The 18,157-nt window shown below is 48.8% G+C and overlaps 1 protein-coding gene and 2 long non-coding RNA genes across 7 annotated transcripts in view; 1 reads left to right on the top strand and 2 right to left on the bottom strand.

The window, feature by feature from the left end:
- Window positions 1-8,236, bottom strand: part of NUP210 (nucleoporin 210) — a 107,390-nt gene extending 99,154 nt beyond the window's left edge. The window contains exon 1 of one of the 2 annotated variants that reach the window (XM_036113486.2): window positions 8,026-8,231. In XM_036113486.2, the coding sequence (XP_035969379.2) occupies window positions 8,026-8,198 (173 nt within the window). In that variant the 5' untranslated portion in view covers window positions 8,199-8,231. Of the gene's footprint in view, window positions 1-8,025 lie in introns of both variants that reach the window. The other variant, XM_078074637.1, reaches the window with a different exon arrangement.
- Window positions 2,456-6,062, top strand: LOC118549231 (uncharacterized). 4 transcript variants are annotated; one of them, XR_013448769.1, is made up of 3 exons: window positions 2,456-3,073; window positions 3,473-3,562; window positions 4,196-5,730. It is a non-coding gene; the product is annotated as an uncharacterized LOC118549231 (long non-coding RNA). The 4 variants fall into 4 exon arrangements; XR_004923998.2 differs by lacking the exon at window positions 4,196-5,730 and adding an exon at window positions 5,741-6,062 and having other exon boundaries at window positions 2,460-3,073; XR_013448773.1 differs by having other exon boundaries at window positions 2,463-3,073; window positions 4,282-5,730.
- Window positions 8,237-17,529: 9,293 nt separating the features above from the next.
- Window positions 17,530-18,157, bottom strand: part of LOC118549233 (uncharacterized) — a 39,666-nt gene continuing 39,038 nt past the window's right edge. The window contains exon 4 of the long non-coding RNA XR_004923999.2: window positions 17,530-17,884. This is a non-coding gene — a long non-coding RNA (uncharacterized LOC118549233). The remainder of the gene's footprint in view (window positions 17,885-18,157) is intronic.

Raw genomic sequence — 18,157 nt, forward strand, 5'->3', positions numbered from 1 at the left:
TTTGGCTGCCCAGCCTCCATCCGCCTTTCAGTAACAGCACCCAGCTTTTCCGTGGGCACTGCCGCTCCTCCGCTCGCAGACCATAAGGCTCCAGAGTGCTCACACTCCTCCGCACACTAGGAGGCAGGTGGCTGTGGTCTGGCCAATCGGCTCTGTGCTCACCTGACAGGAGAGGGGTTCAGACCCAGGCATGTGCCCAGGTGAGTCAGCCAGAATGGCTGCTGTGTATAGCCTGGGCCCCACTAGACTTGACTCTGGGGGCTGTATGGCTGGACCTGTGACCTTCCTACCCCAGGAGAGCACCTGGCCAGAGCCGAGACACGAGGACCGAGAACCCAGGTCCTGTTGACAATCGCGTAAACCCCTGCAGGACAGAAGCGGGAAACAAATTCCACCGGGGCTTCCAGTTCCGGAAGCCAACGCAACATTCCTTTGTTTTATTTAAACTATTTTGGCTTGAGTTTCCTGTTGCATATAGTCAGAAGGGTCTAGACAAAAGAAACACCCCTGACTGAATTCTTTAAGGCTTACTGCTTGATTTCATTCAGACTACTGGTATTTTTTTTTTTAAAGCAAAAAACAGACAAAAAACCCCTTGTATTTATTAGGTGCTTATTCTGTCAGGCACAGAGCAAAATGCACCCCAAATGTTTCATTTGCTCCGAATATCCTATTAAAACCCCCATTTGGGGGCGCCTGGGTGGTGGCTCAGTCAGTTGAACGTCCAACTCTTGATCTCAGCTCAAGTCTTGATCTCAGGGTCATGAGTTCTCAGGGCCCCGCGTTGGGCTCCACATTGGGTGTGGAGCCTACTTAAAAACAAAATAAAACAAAAAACTATCTGATACCTGAGGAGACCTCCACACGGATATTAAGTCACCAGCCCAAGGTCACATTCCTAGAAAAACGGTTCAGTCCAGCCTGGTCCTAGACCCCTGGTCCGGACACTGCCCTACTCCCTTGGGCTGAATGCACAACTATTCAAAACAGGGCCAAAGGCCTCTGGCGCCTACCTGGGGCTGCCCATGGGGAGGGCCTGGGCTCCCAGATTTTGGCAGAACGTGGCCTCAACCCTCTCCTGAATCACTACCCCACCTATATCTTTCATACTGCTTTTGAAAAGTGTCATGGGTTTTATGAAACCAACCACTGGCTGAGAAGCGCTGGCATGTTTCTGCGTGCACCCCAGAATCAAGCTGGCTCTGGGGTCAGCGCCCTGGTTTTGAATGTGGCTCTTCCAATCACCAGCTACTGACCCCTGGCTCCCCATTTGTGCAGTGAGTAGTCATTCTTACCAAAAAGGGTTTTGTTTTGTTTTTAGGATTAAGTGGGGAAATAATACAAAGGGATGGGCAAAAAAAACAAAAAACAAAAAACAAAAAACACAACAACAACTGATTCTGCTATTTTGGTTCCCACTGTCACACACCCCTCTGCAATATGTGAAGCCTCTGGGTGTGCATCTCTGGCCCGTGGGGCAGTCGGCAGGACACCTGCTCGTCTGCCCACCTGTCCCCACCTCCAGGCCCCCTTCTGTATGCTGCCCTCCCGGTCCAGTCACAGCCAGGTAAGCCTTGTATCCTTTTCTTATTTTTTCTTTTAAATTGATCCTTCTTTAAAGAAAAAGTACTTTAAAAGGAAACCTTGTATCACTAGCGTAAATGGACAGCCCGTATTATTTGCCATACATCTCAGGTAACCATAAAAACAAACATGAATCAAAACAATGTTGCTAGACTCTGGGGGGAGGGGGACACGGTTGCCTGCAAAGGTTCTGGGCCCATCTGCCTGCTCTCAAGAGACAGGCAAATATTCAAAGGTGTTCAGGAAAGAGAATGGTGGTTTCCAGGGGCTGCGGCGGGGAGGCAGAGGGGGAGTTCCTGTCTGATGGGAACAGAGTCTCAGCTGAGGATTACGGACAAGTCCTGGAGTTAGAGGGTGGTGATGGTGGCACAACGGTGAGAACTTGCTTAATGCTACTGAACTGTGTACCTACAGATGATTAAGATGCTAAATTTTACAATATGTGTATCTTACCACAATTAAAAAAAAACAACAACAAAAAAGGTAAATAGCATATTGGCACCAGAAATAAACTTTTATTTTGAGGAACTCTAAAGGACCGACAGTGGATTTTGAAAGGGTAAATCTTTCCCATTCCCAATGTGACACGGGGCCCGCTCACACACCATGTGTCGGGCGCGTTGGCGCCCCGCTGCCGTGGGGGAGCCATTCCCCACTCCTCAGAACACAGGCAGGGGAGCTGGGCAGGAGAACCCAAGGACGTGGGAGGGTCAGGCCAGAAAGGAGAAGTGAGAGATGTACTAAGAGCAGGGGTGGGTGGGGGCAGAGGAAAGCACAGCCCCCCACCATCTACCTGCAGGCTCTAGCCCCTCTGCGGCAGAGGCAGGGCCTGCAGGGAGGAAGCCACCCAGAGGGGCTGGCAGAGCAGACCGCAAAGGAAGCAAGAAGAAAACAACCCAGTACCAGGTCAACTCAAGTCAACACACACTTCCCGGCACCGCCCTCCACGGCTCGTTGGAAGAGAATTGAGCAAGTCCCCACCAGCCCTGCAGGAACCAGAACTACGGGTAGCCCTTGAGGCGGATGCAGAGCAGAGAGCAAGGCCCTGAGAACCAACTGGTCCCAGGCTACCACGGCCCAAGTCCTGACCCTGGCAAGCCCCTCCCTGTCTCCTAACCACAGCCCACAGGGTTCCACATGGCCCGGCCCCTGCCAACCTCTCTAACCTCACACTTCCCCTCACCAGACATGCCTTCTCTGTGCTCTGCCAGCCAGTGTGGCCCCTCCTCAGGGCCTTTGCACTTGCTGCTCCCTCCGGCTGTACCCACTTAGGTCCCAGGTCAGCTTCAGGGAGGGCACGCTGTTTTATGTCCTTCACAGACTTACCGCCACACAAAATGTAGCCCTTCCTTTCATCTTAGTTGGTTATTTAACTCTCCCAACCAGCTCCAGGCTCCAGGGAAGCAGGCCGCCATCTTCTTCACTATCCCATGACCCAGGACCAGGAACGTGCCTGGATCAGTTCTAAGTCACAAATATTCATCACCTGGTAAGTGGACCCCCAGCCCTCATGGGTGAAATCTGTATTGCTGATCAGTGCTTGCCCCTACCCCCACCCCCACCACGGGTGTTTGGGCAGGATGGTTCTTCACAGTGAGCACTGGTGGGCCTCTGGCCGAATGAAACCCACTTTTTGGGTTAAGCTTTCACACTGTAAATTTTTTATTTTAATGTTAGTGCCTGATTCTCCAGTTTCCCCTGGGTTCTCCTGCCTCCTCACCTGTCCAGCTACCCACATGTGACCAGCCTCTGTCCTGCAGGCTGAGTGGGAGCTCAGCAGAAGGCAGCCAGGCTGGATGACTTTCCAGCTCAGCTCAGTGTGTAGAGGGGGTTTCAGAAGAGCCAGAGGAAACCCTCTCCCTCACCTTTTCTCTCCCACTTTCCCCAGGCTGCAATGGGACCGGCTGCTTCCTTCCGCGGGGGGCGGGCAGAGAGGCCCCCGAAGGTGCTGCTGGCCTTGGACCTCGCACCACTACAGGTCAGCAAGGACAGAGGGACTGTTGGCTCTTTCATGCCCACGGATTCCCGAGGGGGAGTGGAGGGGCGTGGGACACAACACACACCAAGGACAAGTTCCACTGTGTGGGGACCCATGCAGCCGGAAGGGCTCCCATTTGCCTCCCGAAGAATCCTCATACCCGTGGCTGAGAAGGGCACCCTGCTTCAGGACCAAGCCTGGCAGACACACCAGGCAGCTCCAGAGTGCCCCGGGGGAGACTTTCCGGAACAGGAAAGGGGGAGAATTCTGGGCACAGCGGTTTAGTGGGGGCCACGGGATGCCCTTTACCAGGCTGATGCGCCTCCCCTCAGCAGGGGGCAGCGCGGCAGCTCATGGTGTTCGAATAGAACCTTGTCCAGTCAGACACCCCCGGCCAAGAGGCCTGCCTCACCCGGAGGCCCGGGAGGTTGCACAACACCCTCTTCCCCCGGCAGCAGCCAATGGCTGGCTGATCACGGGTGACAGAAAAGCTCAAAAGCTTGCTCTCCCCCTTACCTCAAGGAGGTGGACCTGAGGTGGAATTCAACTCCACAGGGTCCCAAGGGTCACACTGACTTTCTCTGGGACCCAATCCTTGCTCATCTCCTTTCTCTTCCCTATCCCGTCTCCCAGGAGAGCACCCTCTCAAATAAAGCACCCACAACCAAATCCTCACCTCAGGCTGTACCAACCTAAGACACTCACTTTCTCCAAGACAGGGCAGCCCACTGGGGAAACCAGAACACCCTGGGACTTCAACCACAGGGAAAAGCATGAGCACATGATGGAACAGCTACCAAGCAGAATGGTGCTCAGACACCTAAAGCTTAGGAAGATAATGAAGCACCAGAGAAAAATATTTGAGTCTTAATGTGAGCTGGTGGTTGGCAGAGGAGGGTACCGAGTGGCCCAAACACCAGGTACAAGCTCCACGGGGGAAAATTAGTGACTAGAAGGAAGCCCAAGTGGTGACTGGCTGTGTTACAGTTGAAGGATTACAGTATATTTCTCTTTTTCTTTACTTTCCCAATTTTCTATATAATGTCATTTTGTATATAAAAGGATACCTTAAAAAAAAAAAAAAAAGATTTAGGGCACCTGGCTGGCTCAGTTGGTGAAGCACGCAACTCTTGATTTTGCGGTCGTGACTTTAAGCCTCATGTTGATTACTTAAAAATAAAATCTTAAAAAAAAAAAAAAAGACCTAATGAAATATACTTCATGGAACACTTTCAAAAACACAAAATAGTAAGAAAGAATAAGAAACTTAACTCATAACCAGCAATGCAACTGGAAGGAGTCAATCAGTGTCCAGCAAATACAACCGAGGCCGCAAGCCCCTGAATGGGGTGGGAATGGGGGCATCCCTGTGGGCTCCCACACAACTCAGAGACTTCGCCACAGATGTTCCTCAACCTATGACGGGGCTAGGCCCCGATAAACCCATCTGAAGTTGAAAATATCACAAGTCGAAATTGCCTTTAATACACCAAACATACCAAACATCATAGTGTGGCAGCCTGGCCTACACTAACCGTGCTGGGAACAGTGACGTTAGCGTGCAGTTGGGCAGAAGCCTCTAACACAAATCTGACAACAAAGTGCTGAGTGGATCGTGTAACTTACTGGATACCGTGCTGAAAGTGAAAAGCAGAAGGCTGAGTGAGTACAGGGTGGTCGTAAGGGTATTGGCGGCTGACCCTGTGATCACGCGGCTGGCCTGGAGCTGCGGTGGCTGCCACCGCCCAGCGTCACGGGAAGGTGTCCTACTGCATGTCGCCAGTCTGGGCAAAGATCCACACTCAAAGCTCCAAGTTCCGTTCCACTGAATGACTATCACTTTCGCACCATTGTAAAGTTGAAAAACTTAAGTGGAGCCATCGCTAGTCGGGGGCCACCTGTATTTATGCGACATCACACAGAGCCCTTCCTTCTCTGAGGCTCAGAGGACAATGTGGGCAGTTTACACTACATGATCTCTAGGGCTCCTAGGGCCCGAAAACTGTCCCATTATTTGATGCCATAGAATCAAGAAACAGGAAAAGTTAACTTAGAGCCACTGGCTGAGGCATGCAGTGATTTCAGTCAACTTGGAGCCTGGCCCCAAATTCAAAGGATTGAGCAAAAATTCCCCCAAGGTCCAGGAGAGTTTTATTATTTTTTTTTTCTTCATCTCAGACTTAACAATGAACTCCTTGGATGAAGAGGATATTTTCCTCCCAGGTTTAGGTAATTACGGATATACAGCTTGTCTGCATGCCAACTCTTAAAATCTCCAGAGGAGATTCTTCAAAAACTAAAGCAACAGAGGACTCAAGTAGGAACAGCTCTACTAAAAATAAGTATTTTCAATGCTTGATTGATGGAAGATTTTCCTGTGAAGTTAAGGGGAAAATCACAACCACAAAACACCTCTGAGGAGACACTTAAGCTAAGCAGTCACACATTTGCAATAAAAATTATGGATCAGATACAAAACAAGTTATAAGGTACTTAGTACTTCTCTGATACATAAGAGATTAGGAATGTTTTTTTTTTTTTTCCCTTCCTAAGAAGCTATACAAGTAAATTAAAAACCACCAGAGTCTCTCAGAAAAGAAAATGTACTTGGGAAAAAAAAAAAAAAAAAGGTTACTTCAGGAAAAAAAAAAAGTACAGCTATAGAATCTCAAAGGAAGTAGCATCCAAATACACCCAAAGGGATTCATTTGAAGCCAGCTGTTTTTAATAACCTCTTTCTTGCCCATATAGCAAGAACAGACAACTTCAACCAGAGAACAAGCACTTATCTCCTGAAAGCACGGACTAACAGCTCATCTTCCCACACAAGACAAGGCCCTAGTCAAGGATACAGAAAACCTTAAGCCCGAAGCTCAGCCTCAGATACCAAGCCAGGAACAAGACCCTCCAGGGGCATAATGCACTAAACCCAAAATACAATTGGCTGACATAGCATGACCTTATTTCAGGAGGCTGACTTTCCGAAAATAAATAGCTACAGGTAGTACTATTGAGGAAGAATGTGCCTCTGAGCTCTGGGGACCATCTTTGCATATATGCGCACACTGATACGCAAACAGACTTAAAACATACACACACACATTTGGTTCTCTGTAACAGCGATCACACCTTGGTAAGCTTCAACACTGACCCAGGCATCAAACAGGTAAAGAAAGGGAGAGGCAGAAGTGCCTCCTGGATGCCCAGGGCCCAGAGAGCCTCCTTTCATCTCTAGCAAGGTGGGGCTGTGAGGTGTGGGTGGGGCCTCAGTCACACCCGGGGCTGTCTCCACCCGACAAGAGTAGAAGCTGCATTCTTCTCGGTCCTTCTCGGTCTGCTGGACAGAAGGTCTGGACCACATCACCCTGCCCAGCCACGGGCCTAGCCAGGTCTCTCTGTCTAGGGGGAAAGAGGGGGAGCAGAGGCCTCTAGTTTCATTAGTTTCTGGGGTTTCCAAGATCCCACCCCCCACAATGAATGTAGAATTCTGGAGTTCCCCAGGAAGCCAGGAGGGGAGTTGTCGAAAAAAAGCCTGAGGTTTGAGCACAAAGCCTGACCCCACCCTGGACAACCTGGGGTGAATCACCAACCATGCCTTGCGTTTCATTTTTCATCTGTAAAATGGGTCCCTAGGGTTTCCCCCCGCAAGACCTTTCATCAAAGGTTTATGTTCCTCCCAAAGCGGCTGAACGGATATGATTCTTCCCACACACGCCTTTCAGGCTTCTCCACAAACCCAATTCCCATACCAGTCCGGCGCCGGGGATGAGTCTCCAATCACTAGACAAAATCAAGAAACCTGCGTCTCCAGACTAGGGCTTTGCAGGGCCTTGACCACCCGCTCCCCGGAGCCCTGGACAAGAAGGGGAAGTAAGACCACGTGGACCCCCATCCCTGGCCCAGGCGCTCCAGTGCATTCCTCTCCCCACAGGGGAAGTCCTGAAGACCCCCTTCCCTGGTAGGGCCTTCCCGGGGCCCTCCACAGCTTCGGACGCCCTTCCTCAAGTCAGGCCGACTCTTGGGCCCCTCCTGGCGCACAAACCACGAACAGACAGTTAGCTGCCGGCCAGGCCCCGCTCCCTTCCAGCCCGAGCGGCGCGGAGGCCCAGGCGGCGCCATGCGCAGTGGCGGCAACCCGCGCGCACGCCGCCGCGTCCGGCGCGGCCAGTAGCTCGGGCCGGCCGTGACTGCCTAGCCGCCGCCCGGGTGCCCGGAGAGCGCGCGCCGGCGCACCTGCTGCGCGCGGGCCTGCTGGGGGCGCGCCCGGCCACCTCGCCGGCACCCCCCTCTCCCCGGCGCCCGCCCCGGCCCGGAAGCCGCGCGTGCCCGCAGGCCCCGCCGGACCAGCCCCGCGAGCCGCGGTCGCGCTCTCCCCGCGCCGGCGCACCTGCAGCGCGCTCCCGCCGGCCTGCCTCCTGGGCCCCAGGGCCCTACCTCCCCCGGCCGTGGGCCGCGCGCCTCACCAGCGGTAGCAGCCCTCCGAGGCCTCCAGCGTGAAGTTCACGCGCGTGGCCCGCGTGAAGGGCAGCAGCACTTTGGGGATGTTGAGCTTGGCCGCCGCGGCGATGGGGCCCAGCGCCAGCAGCACCGAGAGCGCGTGCAGCAGCAGCGGCAGTCCCCGGGCCCGCGCCGCCATCCTCGCCGCGCTTCACCTCCGGCGACCCGGCGCCTGGCCGCCCGCGCGCTCCCCCTCGCGCCCTCCTCCCCCGCCCGCGCGCGCCGGGCCAGCAGGTGATAAACGCGGGAGGGAGGAGGCGGAGCGAGGGCCGCGGCCTAGGGCCACTTCCTGGGCCCCGGCAGGGCCCGAGCGCGGGAACTGAGGGGGCCGAGCCCGCGGCGACCCCACCCCCGGCCCGGGCCCGCGCGCCCTCGACCACGCCGGGCGGAGGGAGGGTCTGGAGCGCGCGCGCCCTCGGCCACGCAGTGCGAGCGGGGGAGGGGGTGGGTAATGAGGTGGGGCACGCGCCCCGGGCCACGTGGGGGATGGGGCCCGGGCCCGAGCCCGAGCCACAGTCAGGCGGGGAATGAAGGGCTAGGGCGCGCGCCCACGTGGGGTCAGCCTGAATTCGCGCGCCTACCAGCCACCCCTCGACCTCGCGGGAATCACTGCGCAGTTTTCTGGTCTACACGCTCATACCCGGTGGTTTCAAACTCTGGCTGTTACTGGGCGCCAGTGCGGAGCCTTCCAGCCGTTCGTGCAGTCATTCATTCGGCTCTGTTCAGCGCCTCTGGCGACTGAGCCGGGCCTGGGCGCCGCGCAAACGAGGCCGCTGAGCGACTGTGACCGTGACCGTGAGCTCGGTCGGAGAGACTGACCGTCAACACGCAAAGAGACAGGCACCCCGGAAATCTGGGATGCGGAGTGCCGAGGTGCACTTCGTCCGGGTCGTACTTTCCAGAAGAGGGACCCGGGTTCCGTAATCAGCAGCGACCTGCTGAAGCACTGAAGGCCGGCTGGGTGCTTCCTCCCACTTTAACCTCCATACAGCCTTGCCAGAGAGAAGTTATGATCCCCATTTCTCCAGGAGGAAGCAGATATAGTGGCCCAAAGGTCACCCAACAAGAAGGGCAGCGCTAGGGCTCTCAGATCCCAGAGCCCTATTTTCTGCGCTACACCTCCTGTCTTCTTTAAGTCCTAGGGAGGTTACCCAAGGGGTGGATTTAGAGCACCAACACTGCCGGGGCACACGCTATCCCCTCTCGCCTCTGTTCAGCATCACTGAATTCGTCCGCATGCAGAAATCTTAGCTCTTAAACTCAGCCTACATTCTGTGCTCTGTGGTTTGTAGATGTCTTTGTCATGACTTGCACGAGCTACATGAGCGGTGAGTTCAGAGGACACAAAGTGCACCAGTGCCTCTAAAATGTTCATCTATTGCGGGGCGGGGGGGTGGGGGACAGTCTAGTGGGAGGTCAGGAAAGGGGTGGGGCGAGGGTGCACCAGCCCGGCTCTTGTAAAAGGTTCAGGAAGTGTGCACTGAATTGTAACCAGAAAGGCACACATTAATGCCACTGCAGGACAAGGAAGGAGACCCTGAATTTCAGTCAGGCTGGGAAGGCTTCTTGGAGGAGGTGGCCCCTGGGCTGGGCATAGATACCTTACTGGGATTCAGAGGCACACATGTGTCTGTGTTTGCCCCCCAGGGGTCATCGGGCTTTTGGATGGTGATGAGGTGTGTTTTGGAGTCAAACCCTTAAGATCCCAGACCAGGGAATGTGTGCATTAGGGGAAATTAGATACCAGAGCTAGAGAGTTTTCCCTGTGTAGAACCAGGTACTCTGGGAGGGGAAATTCCAATAGGTTCTCTTCTCTGAATAAACAGAAAAGTTGGTATGGGAAAAGCAGCACCAGAGCAGGTATCTGTGAGGAAATTTTAGTGTTCTTGTTTTCACATTTTATTCATTTTTGAGTAGGTAATACAGTCAGATGGTTCAAACTAAAAGAGTCAAATGGTTTAAACTAAAAAGGCCCCAAAGGGCTCATAGTAACAGTGACTGCTCTCACTGTCCCATAACCGGATACCCTTCCCCATAGGCAACCAGTGTTTTCTGCTTGAGCAGAGAAATTGTAGACATGTATATATATAAAACTCATTGTGTTCCAATTCTGCCCGCTTAAATTTGTAAACCAGGAGCCTCGCCAGGCAGGTAAATAAATAAAAGGGACTAGGCAGGGCATTAGGGGACTGGAGTGCTCTGGCCCATTAGGATCATGAGTTGCTGTGCCCCATCTTTCCAGATATTGTGATTATTGAAGAGAAATCAGGAACATGGATTTTTTTTTTTCAGGTGAAATATCCTGATTATAAAATATGGCAATTCATTAAAAACAAACATGCACACTCTTGGCCATTTATCCTAGAAAAATGAAAGTTTATGTTCACACAAAAACCTGTACATAAAATGTTCAAAGAAGCCTTATTCAGAGTAACCCCAAAGTGGAAACAGCACAGAGGTCCTTCCGTGGATGACGGTTAAACAGACTGTGGTCCACCCATACCATGCAGTCCTACTCAGCAGTAAAGGAATGAGCAATTGATTCATGGACACCTCAGATGAATCTCCGGGGAATTACAAGTGGAAAAACAGCCAATCCCCAGAGGTTACATACTGTATGATTGCATTCATACAACATCCTTGAAGTGGCAAAATTCTAGAAATGGAGAGCTGCTGGGTGATTGCCAAGGGTGAGGGTCTGGCCAAGTGGGCCTGTGTGTGATGTGACTATAGACGGTCAACGGGGGAAACCCTTGTGGTGATGGAAATGTTCTATATCTTGACTGTATCCATGTCAGTTTTCTGGTTGCAGTATTATCCTCCGGTTTTGCAACACATTACCATTGGTGGGTGTCTCCTTCTCCCTCTCACCCTGCCCCTGCCCCCCTCTTGTGAGCCCTCTCTCTCTCTTTCAAATAAATAAAATCTTTAAAAAAAAAAAAAGACTCTGGGTAGACATAGCTTGCTGACCCCCTTGTATGCTTCACTCAAGACAGTCAGGAAATTTCCCCCAGCAGAAAACAACCAATGGGAAACAACAAAATGATGGATAAAACATTTTCCCCTTCGTCCCTCCTCCTTTGTTTTAGTTGATTCTGAACCTAGTAATGGTTGGTGTCTGGGCCCATTCTGGCAGCCAGCCTTCTCTGTGTGATCTGATTCCACTCCTGCCATTGGCCCCCTTCTCTGTGTCAAGTGCTTTATCTGAAATTCAAGGAGACAGTGGGCCTGAGCAGACCATCTTCCTCCAGGCACAGAGACTCTCCGGGATGGAAGGGACCTCAGATTTGTGTTAGATGTGGTAAATAAAGAAATGTTTCCTGTAACTGGTATCAGTGCCTCCCACACTTCTGTCATTTCCCCCCACCCTGTAAAAAATCCTATGATATCTGAGTACCACCTGTACTATTTGTCTTCTTTTTTTTTTTTTAAGTAGGCTCCACACCCAGCACGGAGCCCAATGTAGCGCCCGAATTTATGCTCCTGAGATCAAGACTTGAGCTGGGATCAAGAGTGGGACACAGCCCAATGAGCCACCCAGGCACCCCTGTACTATTTGCCTTTAAATCAGATTGTTTACATACATGTATTTAAGAATAAAACTTTGTCACTTCTGTAAAGAGAAAATCAGTATCAGTTGCAAAATAGAAGTAGCCAAAAAATAAATACAATGAAACAAAGGGATGCCATCAAGTTACAAATAGACACTGTGTCCTGCCAAAGGCCTGCTCTCCCCGTTCAACCGGAATATGATCAAGCACTAGACAATATCGAAGACAGACTGGCCCAATCAAAGGGCCTTGCTCCTTGAGTGGAGAAGGGTGGAGAGATAATTTAAAAGGCAGGTAAGGGGGCACCGGGGTGGCTCAGTCGATTAAGCATCCAACTCGTGATTTCGGCTCAGGTCATGATCTCATAGGTTGTGGGATCCAGCCCCACTTTGGCTCTACACTCAGCAGGGAGTCTGCTTGAGAAGCTCTCTCTCCCTCTGCCCCTTCTCTCTCTCTAAAATAAATCTCTCTTTTTTTAAAAGATTTTATTCATTTATTTGACAGAGAGAGACACAGCGAGAGAGGGAACACAAGCAGGGGGAGTGGGAGAGGGAGAAGCAGGCTTCCCGCGGAGCAGGGAGCCCGATGTTGGGCTCGATCCCAGGATGCTGGGATCATGACCTGAGCCGAAGGCAGATGCTTACCGACTGAGCCACCCAGGCGCCCCTAAATAAATAAATAATAAAAATAATAAAATAAAAGGCAGGTAACTTTTTTCCTAGTGGGATGTTGTCATATTAGAGCCTATCCACCATCTTTTCACAAAAATACCTTTTTTCAGTTTTGCAATGGAGAATCTCAAACATTTACAGTAGTAGATAGGGTAGTATAATGAAGCCCATGACCCTTCAGTCCCATGACCACAATCCATTGGCCAATCCTGTGCCTTCTGCAGATAACTCGAAGCTCTGCCCCATGTCGTTTTGAAACAAATCCAAGGGATCTTATCATTTCATCTGTATCTCAGTGTGTGTATCTCTAAAAGATAAGGGGTCTTTTGTATATACACTATAACCACAATACTATTATCACATCTAAAAAATTAATAATTCCTCAGTTATATCCAGTCGGTTCAAATTTCTAACTATCTCATAAATGTCATATTTTTTGTCATAGTTTGTGTTCTAAGAATCAGGATCCAAGTAAGATTCATATATTGCAATTGGTTGAAATAAGCCTTTAATCTATAGGTTCCCCCTTTATCTCAGTTTCTCCCCCGGCGATTTCTGTCTTTCCCGTTTATCATTGGAGTAGAGGTATGTATTTCAGAGCACCCTCCTGCTGAGTCTGCCTGCCCCGTGACACACGTGTGGGCACCTGCCACATCAGCAGTGGCACCCTACTGCATGAGTCTGCAGCTAGGTTTTGGTCATGGAAATTTAGGAATGGGGGACCCAACACGAACCTTCGGGGGTCTCTGAGCTGGACAACTCAGCATTTCGGAAAAATAAAAAAAAATTAGGAAGAGGCTGGGAGCATTGGAATGGCTCCTGCCTTTGCAAAAATGATTTCCAAAACATCATCATGTGTAAGATAATGGCGCTATTTAATTATAGAAATTGCTGTTCTTTATCAGTGTGCAGACAAGCTGCCTGCTCGTGGATCCAATTTCTGTTCGTGCATTTACTCTCACTCGGGAAGGTCTTCTCACACTTGCCACATTCATCCTCCGTCAGAATCCGTGGGCATTTACTTCAGCCAATTAGCTTCTCACGGGCTGCTGGAGCCCTTCATCCTAACCCCCTCGTTGCCTTCATCCCCAAGCACTGGACCGCTGAGTAAGCTGATTGCAGCTCCACACTGTCAGACCCCCTCGGAAGCTCAGGCACATGTGTGTCATCCCAGTCCGTGAAGCCTGACACTGGCAACCCTGGCTGGATACACAAGGGAGTCCTCAGACATCTCCAGGGCACCCAAACTGGAGGAGGGCAGATTCTACCCCTGGCTTCCCCAAACTGCCCCAGCCAGCCACCCAGCTCCACACGGAGGCCAGAACAGTCAACACAGATCACAGGGCACTCCTCACCCAGCTGGCCCCCCAGAGCCTCCCAGATGCCTTTGGAAGAGAATCCAAACTCCTTCCCATGGTCCTCAGGCCCTAAAAGATGTTCCTTCTCAGCACACAGTGTCACCTCTTAGTTCTACCTCCCACACTGCTCTCCCAGCCTGGACACATCTAGATATCTCATATCTCCAGTATCTGACACTCTAGGAAGGATCATTTTTTAAATTTATTTTCAGTAATGAACATTAAATGCAACATAATAATGGCTGGGAAAACTATTTTTTGCTGTTTTATTGAACTTTAAGCGAGCCAGCAAAAAAAATTTTTAATAAAAAATAAAATAAATATTACCCTCAAAAAAGGGAAAGACAGTGGATTGATAATTACATTAATGTATTTTTTAACTTACATTTACATAGTTGCCTGTTGAAATAATGAATAACATTAGAGTGTACTGACCATTAAATAAAAAAAATGAAAAAATACATTTCCATTTTAGGCTAATATGCAGATTCAGTAAAATAGTTCAAGTATAAGGTAAGACTTGCACTTATCAAAAATATTATCCCTTGCAGTTGGCACTCTGTTTCACATTTTAAAATTTAAACCAAATAAGGTGCCTGGGTGGCTCAGTCGGTTGAGTGTCTGACTCGGTTTTGGCTCAGGTCATGATCTTGGGGTCCTGGGATCGAGCCCCAAGTCAGGCTCTGTGCTCAGTGCACAATCTGCTTGAGACTCTCTCTCGCTATCCCTCTGCCTCTCTCTCTCGCCAAAGTAAATAAATGGATAAATCTTTAAAAAGATAAAAAATTTAAAATAAAATTTAAACCAAATAAGAATTATAAGTAGTTGTACAGAATGGCTGAATCACAAAGGGTTTTTTTCTTTGTCTTCACAATCACTATACTATCCTTGTTTATTTTGAAATTACTGTGTAAACATAGGAATGTGTATTGCCTTAGGAACTGGAGACAAGAACTATCCCCAAAGCAAATTCAAATGAAGCCAAAAACATTACAAACTTACTCTGGAAACAAACACATAGCTAAATCCATGTGTCTGGGGAGCCAACTGTGTAACTAGGAGTTTTCTGAATCAATATCCATGTATAATACACTGTTTATTAAAGCGTAGGTTTTGTAAGTGTATTATTTTAGAGCTTATATATTATTAAAATTTGACAGTGCACAGGCACCAAGAGTAAAAATAGATAAATTGGACGACATCAAACTTCAAAACTTCTACATGTCAAAGGATGTGATCAACAGAGTGAAAAGGTGACCTACAGAATGGGAGGAAATATTTACAAAGCATATACTGATAAGGGGTTAACATCCAAAATACATAAAGAATTCCTATAACTCAACAACAAAAACAAAACAAATAACCCAACTTAAAAATGGGCAAATGGGGAGCCTGGGTGGTTTAGTCAGTTAAGCATCTGACTCTTGACCTAAGCTCAGGTCTTGATCTCAAGGTGGTGAGTTCAAGCCCCATGTTGGGCTCCATGCTGGGCATGGAGCCTGCTTAAAAAAAAAAAGAGGGTCAAAAGACTTAAGTTGACACTTCTCCAAAGAAGATCTATAAATGGCCAATACTCATATGAAAAGATTTTCAACATCATTATTCATTAGGGAAATGCAAATGAAAACTACAAGGAGATATTACTTCATACCCATCAGCTACTATAAAAATAACATGCACACACAAAACAAGTGTTGATGAAGATGTGGGGAAATTGGAACACTCGTGCACTGCTGGTGGGAATGTAAAATGGTGCAGCCAATAAGGAAACAGTCTGGTGTTTCCTCAAAAAGTTAAAAATAGATCTACTATATGATCCAGCAATTCCCCTTTTGGGTATTTACCCAAACACCTGAAAGCAGGGACTCAAATAGATATTTGTACTCTCACGTTCATAGCAGCACTATTCACAGTAACCAGAAGGTGGAAGCACCCTAAATGTTCATCAACAGATGAACAGATAAGTAAAATATAGCAGAAGCATACAGTGGAATATTACTCAGCTTTAAAAAAGGAAGGAAAGTCTAACACATGCTACAGATGAACACTGTAAGGGACATAAACCAGTCACAAAAAAACAAATACTGTGTGGTCTTGCTTACATGAGGTCCCTAGATTAGTCAAGTTCATAGAGACAGAAGTAGGACAGTGGCTGCCAGGTGCTGGGGGAGGAGAATGGAGAGTTGTTTAATGGAGACAGAGTTTCAGTTTTACAAGAAGAAAAAGTCCAGAGATTGGTTACAAAACAATGTGAATATGCTTAAACTGTGCACTTAACCATGGTTAAGATGACAAATTTTATGTTATGTGTATTTACCACACACACAAAGAAGAGATTTTTTTAAACCCCTCAACAGTAGCCACAATAATTCCTTAGAACTCAGACCTGCTGGAGTTTTTTCAGGGATTTGTGTGTTTTATCAGTGTGATAAATAATAAATACACACTGGCATTGTTTAATAGTGCCTGTGCATGGTGATATTAAAAAGCAGAGGACCTTCAGTCCATTTTTATTACTGTTTTTAAATTCTCTGTAGATGATGCATCTTCTTACTACCTGCAACAACAGCCCACTCCCACTGCCCACCTTTGGATAATGCTTACTTTGATGCCCTTGCACTTGCTGGCCAGATCCTGGCTCTGCTACCTATCACTGTGTGGCCCTGAGAAAGCTACTTAGTTATATTTTCAGCTATCTATAACATGGAGATCTTCACAGTATCTCCCTCACAGAGTTAGGACAAGCATTCGATTAATAATACATGTAGAGTGCTCAGGACAGTGCGTAGAACAGTATTCAAATGTTTACTCTGCTAGGAGTCCTCTACTCCCTTTCAACAACTGACAAAAACACCTATCCAGATTTCTTTAATTTGAATTGTTTGCCAACATTTAAAAATCAGAGTATCTGATATAAAGTCTGGATTTATAATCTCTGTTGAAAAATCAGAAGCTCGGGGTGCCTGGGTGGCTCAGTTGTTAAGCATCTGCCTTCGGCTCAGGTCATGATCTCAGGGTCCTGGGATCGAGCCCCGCATCAGGCTCCCTGCTCGGTGGGGAGCCGGCTTCTCCCTCTCCCACTCCCCCTGCTTATGTTCCCTCTCTTGCTGTGTCTCTCTCTGTCAAATAAATAAATAAAATCTTAAAAAAGAAAAGAAAAGAAAAGAAAAATCAGAAGCTCTGGCAACCTTGGGCCTACCTATATTCCCACATGGCAATGGTATGCTGGAAATCAGTGGCAGCCACCTTCTAAAAGAAGGATTTGTGACCTCTCTGGTTTGCCACACTCCCCACCACTCCCTACTACCTCCATGTCAGCTTTAATTGTTTCCATTACCTACCAATCCTGTAGACCTTTGAGTATGTGGCCCTTGTTCAAGACCCATCTATTACTTATCCCCTTGCCCTAGTCCCCAGACCTGCCCCTTAGGTGAATTAAATAGAAACCACTTCCTCTCCTGGAGCCTGAGTTTTCTGGAATGACAAATGGGACCAAAAATGTCCACCTCAAGGGAGTATTAAAAATATCAGGGGTGCCTGCCTGGCTGGCTCAGTCGGTAGAGCATGCAATTCTTGATCTCGGGGTTGTGCTTGAGCCCCACGTTGGGTGTAGAGATTGCTTAATATATCAAAGAATATATTTAATATAAAAGCATTTGGTAGGGATGCCTGAGTGGCTCAGTTGGTTAAGCAACAGACTCTTGATTTCAGCTCAGGTCATGATCTCAGGGTCATGAGATAGAGCCCCGAGTGGGGCTCCTGGCTCAGCATGGAGTCTGCTTGGGATTCTCTTTCTCTCCCTCTCCCTCTGCCCCTCCCCTCCTCAAATAAATTTTTTAAAAAAGCATTTGGTAACAGCAAAGGACTCTTTAAGTGTAAATAATTTTTTATTCTGATTAAGATGCATCCAGAATATTGTACTCATTATGTTTTCTGAGTGTAGTCCTTTCATCCACAATGAGTGACTGCATGTAAATCATAAATAAAAATTCACACCCAGGCAACAAAATACGTTAGGAAACTCATTTCACCCCCAGCCTCACCAACACAATGATCAAGAGGAACTTCAGGTTTTCCATAATTTTCCATCGTGTTCACTGAAGGAGGCAGCCACAGGTTTAGCTCTGTCAACCTCGCAGCATTTGGACTGGTCGTTCGCCCTCCACCTGAGACTTCCTGTCAGTGGGCAGGCGATTTCCCGTCAGTGGGAGGGCAACTTCCGGTGAGAAGCTCCAGTCTCCCTCCCTGCCCATGGAGGAAGTTGCTTAAGTTAATCATTTAAGTGACCAGCCAGGTATATCTAGCTCAACTGTTGACATTATCTCAACATTGACATCGCAAAGGTACACATTAGACTGTTGCAAACTGGAGGGTCCTTAAGTCATAACCTGGCTTGCCTGAATAATTTAGGTTTTGCATCCACTAGAAACTTGAACGAGTTCAAAATTTAATTAGTTGGGGGGAGGGGCAGAAAAATCTTTTGCTGCCATTTTTACACTATGGGCCCTGAACACTTCT

This window comes from Halichoerus grypus, chromosome 1 (assembly GCF_964656455.1).
Source record: "Halichoerus grypus chromosome 1, mHalGry1.hap1.1, whole genome shotgun sequence".
Taxonomy (NCBI): Eukaryota; Metazoa; Chordata; class Mammalia; order Carnivora; family Phocidae; genus Halichoerus; species Halichoerus grypus.